General features: G+C 36.4%; 1 protein-coding gene across 1 annotated transcript in view; it reads right to left on the bottom strand.

Annotated features, from left to right (window-relative positions):
- Nucleotides 1-10,312, bottom strand: part of LOC107096281 (cadherin-11-like) — an 83,764-nt gene that overhangs the window by 49,549 nt on the left and 23,903 nt on the right. Inside the window, exons 2-4 of the mRNA XM_015392865.1 lie at nucleotides 4,355-4,728; nucleotides 2,525-2,664; nucleotides 695-989 (exon numbers count right to left, since the gene is read on the bottom strand). Of these exons, the coding sequence (XP_015248351.1) occupies nucleotides 695-989; nucleotides 2,525-2,664; nucleotides 4,355-4,505 (586 nt within the window). The 5' untranslated portion in view covers nucleotides 4,506-4,728. The remainder of the gene's footprint in view (nucleotides 1-694; nucleotides 990-2,524; nucleotides 2,665-4,354; nucleotides 4,729-10,312) is intronic.

Genomic DNA, 10,312 nt, shown 5'->3' with positions numbered 1-10,312 from the left:
TCAGGCATTACTGCAAAAACAAGAGCACCATAAGCGGGATGAGGCAGCCAGATGCGCCTCGTTCTGGTTCTATGGAACCAGAGTGGTAGAAGTGACAGCTTACTGGTGCTAGCTCAGGAGGAGAGAGGAGGAGCACAGCGGTAGATCAAACAAAGCTGTGGGGCAAACAGAGCACTGAAGGTGGGGGAGAGGCTATGGCTGGCCCGGGCTAGCTATAGAGGTTAACTGTGGGGGATCCAGGCAGGACAGGGAGAGAAAGGGACAGCTGGTTCCTGTCAACAAGCATTGTCATCACTTGACAAGGTGATGCGGATGTTGCAGAAGTCACTTGGTACCATGATAGAAGTGCAGAGGAGGTTGGGGGAGTGGTTCAAGTCACTGCAGTCTGACCAGATTTCATTGAAAATTACACAACGCATATAGTTCAGTCTGATAAGAAAATACATCTACGTCACAAAGCTGACCAAAGCTGTTTGGTCGACACTTCATTGCAAAAGCATTCTGACAGGCAGTTGACCAGCGCAAGGGTATCTGTTATTATTTCTACATGTTATTCAGAGAAAAACATCAACACCCTTGCCAAGGAATAGAGGTGAAATGTGCATCCAAATTAAATAATTATTATCACTTACAGATTTTTCTCACACTCAACCAAGCATTTTTCAGTTCTCATGTCCCCTAATGCATCACTCACCAACATTGGACATCTCAGCCACCCTGGCGTAGTATGGACCATGGAGGAACTCAGGTGGATTGTCGTTGATATCCTGAACTTTCACTATGAATTCTGATGGAGGTTCCAACGGCTCATTGGTGTCTCGGGCAACAGCTTGCGCTGTTAGGGTATACTGGGCCTGCTCCTCTCGGTCCAGCGTTTTTGTGGCATGTATGTTCCCCGTCTTGTCATCAATGACGAATATTGTTCCAGCGCCTTCCCCAGACAGGATGTATTTGATAGTACCATCGCCTTTATCAACATCTGAGTGGAGCTGAAGAGACAAGAGGCAAAGATTGGGAATGACCCAAAACATTGAAAGGAATAGGCAGGCAGCCTGACAGCTACACTAGATGCTGATTGTAGCTTTGATATCCAAACTCTAAAAACCAAAGGCCAGACAGGATGAGACAAAGACGCTAAGAACAGTCTGTAATAGACAAGAAAATGTCTGTGATGAACAGAAGAAATAAAATATCACTTAAAAAAAAATGGTAGATGGCCTGTACTTACATAGCACTACATTCAGTCATTCACGCACACACTAACTGATAGTGGCAAGCTACATTGTAGCCACAGCTGCCCTGGGGGCCACTGACAGAAACAAGGCCGCTTTACACTGGCGCCACCGGGTCCTCTGACCACCATCAGTAGGAAATACAGATGAAGTGTCTTGCCCAAGGACACAATGACACTAAAAGCTCGAGCCAGGGCTTGAACTGACAACCCTCCGATTGCAGGGCAAACTCCTGCACCCGACGCCACCTTCGCCCTATGTTATAAATAGGATAGTTTAACAATAATTTAGTTGCTTCTTGCATGCTTACAGCCTTATTACTAACTAAATTAGTCACATTTCCGGCACTTTTGTTGTCTTGTTATTGTCAAGGAAAACCACCAGTCTTTCTTATTAATGAATGTCAATGCAGCCCCTTGTTTTCTTTCATATTATTCTCACTCCCATAATAAGTTAGCATTCACCTTTGCTATACTGTACAATGAATGGTAGTGACTCACTGTAAGCATTAGAAAATTCCCTAATGTACATCAGTATGGCTAGTGAAGCTGTTAATAGAGGAAAGGATATACAAAGGATGAGACAACACTGGAAGATGACCTGTATATAGCCATTGACAGAAAGTCCAGAACTAAATCCAATTCAGACTTTTTATAAACCTTGGAAAATAGTTTATAGATGAACTCCACCTAATCAGGCTATATTGAAGCTATTTTGCAATAAATAAGGAGCAGATTAACTAATATCTAGACCAACAAAAGTTGTAGAGACATAACCTAAAGTCTTAAGTCTTAATTGGTTGGTTCTAGAAAGTATTGACTCAAAAGGACGGAATGCAAATGCTTGCCAAGTTAAAAAAAAAAAATATTTTCTTTCAAATACAAATTTGAATCGAATCTATTTATAAATCACTTTTAAAAAGACTGTTTCCTGAGTGCTGTATACATCGATAAAATAAACTAAAACAGACATAAAAGCAAAGTAAAGAGCTGATTAATGAAGGTAAAGAAACAAACAACTTGAGCTGAGCTGAAGGCCACAGAAAAAAGATGAGACTTTAAAAATAAGAAGAACGAGAAGGTGGCTGCCTTACATTCAGCTATAACCTGTTGCACAACATGAGAGCTGCAACTATAAAAGTACTATCCTCAGCCTCGGAAGTACTTGTATTATCATACAGTTTGCAAATCTATTGATCCAGATTAAACCTCTGCAGATTAATCAAATGGGTGCCTGCTCTTTTATATATTTAGCGTACTTTATGTCATAGGGGTGCTATTATTCAAACTTACCCTCCCCACCAGCACTGGGTCAGGACCGGTGTATTCCTCAATAACAAAGAACTGATTCCACACCCAACCACGTTTGGACCGGTGTAGTACCTGGCCTTCCTTTCCTGTCCTCTGTCTATGTCTATGCAGGGATAAGTGACCTAAAACATCACAATAATCAAATAAACAATATAACATTCAGTTAAAACAATACATGCCACACAAAGAATATTCCAGAACTAAAGATATTAAACACATTTAAGACATTACGATGTAAGAATGAATAATCATTCAAAGAGACAAACTAAATCTATCTTGTTTTCAGAGAAACTTGCTGTGTTGTTGTTTTATTTCTGTTGTTAAATCATTTATTTAGAGATAAAATTTGACTGAAGCTAAGATGACTGGTTATATCAAGAATGACTCTGATATTTGGTACAAATACGGAAACAAATGTAAGTCATCATTACAGTTATACATAAAACCTGTCAATACACCGACTTGGCAACTTGTGGTGTTCAAACTAAAGGATTTTAAACCATTTAGACGATTAATTGCAGCTATACTTTTTGGTAAAATGTTAAGATAGGAATAAATCTTACTTTAACGTACTCCCTAATGATGTTTATTCATCTTCTGCTATAAAAAATAACACCAGGTTTCTAAAAAAGGTTGATTTTCCATGCAAACTGCATTTAGAAGACATATTTTATCGTTTGAGGTGATGAATATGGGTGGACTCCTGAATACATAACAATTCCTTTAAAAAACAAAGGTGTTATTTCAATAAAACAATATAAAAAGCGGATGTCCAACTCTCTGAATTAGAAGGAGATTTAATCTTAGATTTGCAAACAATTTGCAAATGTTTGGCCAATTTTATAAGTTGAGGTTTTTCAAACATTTTAATGTAATTGCTGTGAACAGGCTTCCTGTTTGGAATTACAGGACAATGGAGAACAGAAACAAATTTAATAGACCTGCATATTTTATTGAACCACAGTTGCTTTTAATATCAATGCTTTTAAAATTCAAATAAAAGACTAACTAGATGTAGATAGATTTTTGTGGCCAAGAACAGAAAGCCAAGAAAGATGGTGGTGATTTTGTTATGGTTGTTAAAGAGTAGTGTGAAAAAAATGAGTTGATTGTGATTGATGGCATCATTATACAATTTCACAACATTATCACACTGCAATATTTTTAGCCGTTGTTGCGAATGTCACAGAATTTATGTATTAGTATCAATTTTTATATATTTGTGCACCACAGACCACTTAGCAGGATGCCCAATGAAAAGTCGTTTTTCCGTCACTCTTGGCAAAAATTATTTTTTTTTTTTCCACTCAGAAAGGAAGTTAACATCTGAAGATCAGTGAGCTCCACGCACCATTTATCAGATTTCTCCCTGGTCTGGATTTAAGTTGATTCCATTTTTCCAAAGTTTCACTGCGATAAAAGATTAGAATCATGTCACCTTTCAGACTCTTAGTAATTGTTTTTCAATTAGTGTCTTTGATCCATTTTTTATTCATTCAGTAATAGGTAGGTTGCAACATGTGTTTTGAATTTGCTAAGTTTAAATAGCTTTCCTATATTTCCTCATTAGTGGTTCGATAATGCTGAATTATAATCATTTAATTATTAACAAACAATGCCAGATTTCCACATTGTTTTCCAGCAGAGTAGCAAATTCCTGCTGATTTTGTTTCATATATATATAATATGTTTGTTTTGTATATATATGAACATTTATGTAAAATATTATAATGAAAATATATCTGAAAATAAAAGGTAAAAAAGAAGTGATGTTAGAAACTAAGAACCCATTTGTATTTCTGGTTGTTTTACCTGGATGTCTGTGTCTGTGGCTCCTGTGGTTTAGAGAAGCATGCCCTTTCCTGGTTCCTAATGCAACGCTGCAAAGCACTGAAATCCCCAGCAACACCAGGAGGACCCTCAGCAGCCCCAAGCCCTGCTGCTTTTCTATCAGGGCTGCCATCTTGGCCAACAACAGGAGCTGTGCACTTCACTCTCCAACTTTGTGCCTCCTCTCAGTGGAGCTCTGCTCACTCTGAGGCAAGATGTTAATAAAGAGATTTGTTGCTCATATGCTGGGATGGAGTTTGCTTCTGCAAATACTCATCACCACTCTAAACGCTGCTGACAGTCTTCCTCCAACTTGTCACTTCCCCCTTGTGCTGCTTCGTCTTTCCTTGAAGGACCTAAAGGAGAACAGAATGAAGATACTTTGTACATTACAAAATATCAATATTTCAGAAAAAAATATTGTAAGCACATCTTTAGTTATTTAAAACCTGCATGTTATACAATTAATTATATTATTTCTGTTAAAACATTTGAGGTAAAACAGTTTTCTGAACGGTTGGTGTCTGGACAGTGTGTAATTAGTACAGGTGGTTTTGCCCATAAATCCATCAAATTTGATGTAATTAGTTGATTTGTTGAAGAGCAGACAGTTCATGTGACCGCAGGTCACTGAGTTGCTGGTTTAGTTTCAAATGCATTTAAAGAGAGAAGACAGTCGGGAGGCATTTACTGAACTATCACTGTATGCACTCTGCAGAGTTTACATGAATGCCACTTGCATTGCTTCAGTTGCACACCATTCTGTTTAGGTAATGTTAAGACATCTGCAGCCCTGCAGCCAACGAGTCATCAATATCATGAGCTTTGAAGCAAAAACTGCTAGCTTGTGTTGCAAACGATTAGCTGAAAGTGCAACTTTTACTGAAACCCCACATATAGAATGAGGCTAAGAATGGAAATACATTAAATAAATGCATTTTACTGTCCTAATTTAAAGCTTGTTGTTATTCATTTTAGTGGCACCATTTATGCTACATTATATCTTTACAGAACACCTTGCTAAACTGGATACATCTTGACAAAGTGCAGCAAAACCCAGTTACTGTTAGGCCATGACCTCTCAGTTCAGGTGGAATGTAAGCATATAGAGAGAACAGAGTTGCTAATTATCAGTCTCTAAGGTTGGGATCTGCTTCAGATGCCAACTTTCTGCTCCTAACTCCAAGAGCATTAGATAATTCTACATTCAGCAGATATTCTTTAACTTATATTTGGTTTTATGGGAAAACGTATCCACGAAAACAAAAAATACAAATTGTAAATACATTTTGTTCAAGCAGCTAATTATCTAGGAATGAACAAAGACACTTTTAAACTGGTAATGATCGTCTTGATTGTTTTTAAAGAACACGTTGAGTGGAGGGAGGCCAAAAAATGCAATGCATTGCACTATTTGAGCAGTAGCAGTAAAATGAGACAATAATTGCTGTTTCAAAAATAATTTGTAGAAAGAATAGGTTAAATTTTGACCAACTGTACTAACTAATGACATTTAACAACTGTCCTAATCTGGCCTTTACATCCGTATCATTCAGTCAATACTGAGCCAAATGAAACTTATTATGAAATGACGACTGACGCTACCATAAAAGGTGTGATCTGATGGAGGTATTTAAAGAAAAGTTACTAGTTATATTAATTAGTTTTTTCTCCAAATAAGTGAAAGTAACTCGTTAGGAGACAAAGTAACCATAAAGTTACTTTTTATGTTTTAAAATGTCTAAGAATTTGGAAAATTCCTTTATTTTTTTTATTTTAAATACAACTAGAGGTTCATTCAGAGGATATAACGTGTTATAATCAATAAAATTAAATAATATAAAAGTTAAAAACACCTAAAAACATTTAAAACTAATCAGCACTATGTTGGTTCATGGAAAGCCATCACAGCTCATCCACAGAATGCATAAGGAGATTGTTGATTCCTGCTGTCTGCCTGATCTTAGAAGAATTTTCCTGCACAAACCGCAAAATCACTGTATTATTTTTATTTTCAAATGTAGGGACCTTTACTTTTGAAAATAAAAATATTGGACCCTTAAAGTCTTTTTTATTGGGTGTATTTACATATGTATCTGCATTAACCCAGTTATGCAGCAAGATGAACATAGATACCAAAGGAAGTTGAAGAAATTTTACATGTGTTCTGTGCTGATTTTAGTGGCTGAACGAGGGAATATGCAGTGAGGAATATCAAGGGCGCAGAGGTCTGAGAGGTACAAAGAGTCAGTACATTAAACTTCGATTTAGGGTATCTAGTTTCAAAGGCCGGTTCTTTGTGGTCTGTTAAAAGCTTCAAAACACAACGCTGCTGAAAACAGACACCCACCGTTTAGCTCACACCATGAAACCTGAGGCCTAATTGCCTTTCAATTAGAAGGACTAATAGAAGTGGTTATTTTTTATAGGTGTGTGTGGAGTGTGTTTGTGCATGAACATGTGTGGGGAAGCAATTACAATGAGCTAACCGCAAAGCTTTCTCAGCATTCATGAAAATAGGTATTAATGAGAGGTTAGTGATTCTAACACACACAGAGCCAGTTCAAAGGATCTGCATCTGTGTGCGTGCTGGAATGTTTTGGTGTGAATTCTATTAAACTGTTCATAAAATTTAAGTAGTATTTAGTACCAGCAAGACCTGTGGTTTACCTTTTTTTATTGTTTTTAACACAGGTCTGTTCCTACATCACAACAGGACTGCATGCATACAGTGAAGTTCTGTGGATTTCATTTTAAATAGCAAACATGACTCTGGTCAACTTTCCTATAATAATTCAGTTACACTTTACAATAACTATTATAACCATCATTTAAAGATAGTAAAGAGACCATTTACTAACGATTAACAAATGGTTAATTAATGCTCATTCATAAACTGCATCTAAACCATTTATAAAAGTTAAACAAATAATTTATTAAGCTATTAAAGCCACTGATGTTAGGGTAACGGTAAGTCCAAAATCACAGGGCATGTTCAGTTAAAAATAAAGGCAAGTTAGAGTCTTAATCCCACTGAGTTTAGGGTAAGGGTATATTTATTTACTTTTTTTATAAATGTTTTAAATACAGGTTATAAATGATTTTCAAATTTTTAAATTTTAAAGGTTATGATGGTAAAGTGTTACCGTCAATTCTAATCATGAAGTCATTTACATGAGAAGGTAAAAATGGATAAAAAAAAAAAATCTATTTCTTTTCTTTTAAATGTAAGTCTACTGTTTAAATGAAGTGAGAATTTAAGATTTTTAAGTATAGTTTTAGAAACGGTGCAGTGTGAATAAAATCCAGTTCAGTCATGGAGATGAACTAGAATTAGTTTTATGCTCGACTCCTTCCTTTCCTCTTTAACTGAACTTAGCTTAGTGATTATAAGCATATCTGGTTAATACTCAACTCTAGGGGATGTTCAGAGTAGCTATAGTCAGAGTAGTGAACGCCATTATCTGAATCCGTTCATATTTTTAGTGAACGGTGAACTGAACGGATCAGTTTTTTCAAGAATTGAATTAAGGGCTGGATGATATAAAAAAAAGCATATTGATAAACAAATGTATATTGATCGATATGGATAATTACCGAAAAGATTTAAAACCATATTTTAAGTGCAAATTATTTACTTACACACAAACACAGAATTCTAATTAAATCTTTATTACCCATAAATTAATTTTTAATAGAAAAATAACTAAACTTAAGGGACCTGAGTTGTGTTATCAAACACGTACTCCTCAGGTTCTATTCTCTGTCTGTGTAGTGAACTGAGGGGGTGAGGAAGGGCTGGATGTGTGACTTGACCAAAGGTCTGACTTTGTGGTGTGGTAAGAAACTGCACATTGCAGTTCATCTTGCACTAATTTCCTTCACTCATTGTTCAAATCAGGAGCGCTGTGTTAGAGAAAAACTTGCCATCAGCTGTTTGAATGCAGCTTTTTCAAATGTCGAAAACAGCAGCATATTCATCGCTATGAAGCATGTCATATTTATCACCAAAAAGGAAGCCCAGTTTAACTTGCTTTGCCTGCCTGTTTTGGCAGAACATCCCGAAGATTCCTCCGATGATGTGGAACAACAACGATTACCAGTGGTGTCAAAAGTTCACATATTTGTTACTTAAGTAGAAGTATAGATACTGCAGTTTAAAAACACTCTGGTAAAAGTTGAAGTATCAACTATAACTCTTTACTCAAGTAAAAGTGAAAAAGTATGTGCTCCAAAAACTACTTAAAGTATAAAGTAACCTTTAAAAAACAGCCAGATGCCTCTATATGAACTGAAAGCTCAATTTTTCAGCTATTTCTAAAAATTCTTAGAGATAGGGCCAAGGATGAGGGAGGTCTTGTTTGTCTCCCTCTCCCGATACGCTCTCGCCTGTGTCCGACCTTTCAGACATTTCAACATCTTTTTCTGAATCCCACATTGTAGCATGGCATAGACAATTCACGTTAGCAGTTTGAAGAACACCTGCTTGCTTCTGATGATTTCCTTTAGCTAATCAATGAGTGTTTGCGTTCTATGACTCATCAATTACAGTAGTTTTCACTAGATGTGGATGGAGCCAATGATCTGCATTGGATGGAGCACATGACGGGAAATAAATATTTATAAACATTAAACCGAAGCCAAGAGTAACGAGTAACGTTTGTTTTAAAAATGTAAGGAATAGAATGTACAGATACTTTTGTGAAAATATAATGAGTAGAAGTCAAAAATAAGTAATGGAGTAAAGTATAGAAACCTAAAAAGCCCCCTGGGACTTTACAAACAAGTCCATACATCAGCCATAGCCACTGAAATTTAAAGCAACACATCAAGTTAAAGCATCTGAGCTATCTTGGGAAATATGAGGAATGTAAGAAATCCTTTTTGATACAGATCTTTTCAGCAGAACCATTATGTTCCTGTATTTTTCTGAAGTTCTGTGTCATTCTGCTAAATAAAGGCTTATAAAGACATACATACTGTACATATACCTTGACTGCATTCAATATTTCCCATTTCTTTCTATATATTATGATCCTATGGTGAAATATGAGGTTCTATTGTGTACGATTGTGGTTTAATTTACCGAATGAACTAGAATTAGTTGATTTATAGGTTGTTAGCTGAACTATGAACTTGAGCTAGCTATTTGTAAGTATGAACTGGCACAACAGTTAATATATTGTTAAATAGCTAAATAGCATTCATTGTGTACTCAAATTGGCAGTATCAACCAGAGTCTTTAGTTGCTACTCATTTGTCTGCTCCAGTCCATCAAGATTAGACCAAAGTATTAAATCAAACAACAGGCCCTGCTTTGTGGACAACATTGAGTATGGCAAATCAGGCCTTTTCAGATGTCCTAGTTGAAAGGAGGAGGTTGGGAATATGCTGCGTGAGTCAAAATGGAGAAACTCTATACAATGTCAGTTTCCTAAAATGCTTGGAGGGAATATGCTGGGGAATGCGTTTAAAGTTAAAGGGAGATTTTATTTTCTGCGGTCTCCAAATCTGTGCATAGGAAACGAGGTTGCAGCAAAGTAAATGATCACAGTCTTCATCCTTATTTTTACATAGTACTGGTAACCATTAATTAACAGGTAACCTATCAAAGGCTATATATTTTTAAATGTATAATTTCACCCATATTCACTTTGAAAAGGAGACCTATACAGAGAAAAAATGTCTAAAAGTTATAACAGCATGTTTTAACTATATGCCAGTAATCAGAGGTTAATAAAAATATTAAAACAAACACTATTTTATTGCTATTGCAATGAAAAACTAAGTTGTTGTTGGGATCTGGAGGTCTGTCCACTTTCTCCACCAGAGGGCGTACTAGATCTCCTGGAGCCGGAGCTGATTGCTACCACCTGTCGCTCATCTGCTCATCAGGGGAACTGTATATAAGGAGGCAGAGGACGTCTCTCCAGGGCCAGA

Source organism: Cyprinodon variegatus, unplaced genomic scaffold (assembly GCF_000732505.1).
Source record: "Cyprinodon variegatus isolate N-32 unplaced genomic scaffold, C_variegatus-1.0 Scaffold611, whole genome shotgun sequence".
NCBI classification, from domain to species: Eukaryota; Metazoa; Chordata; class Actinopteri; order Cyprinodontiformes; family Cyprinodontidae; genus Cyprinodon; species Cyprinodon variegatus.
Note: the sequence above shows the minus strand (reverse complement) of the source record. Positions and strands in the feature narration are given on the sequence as shown.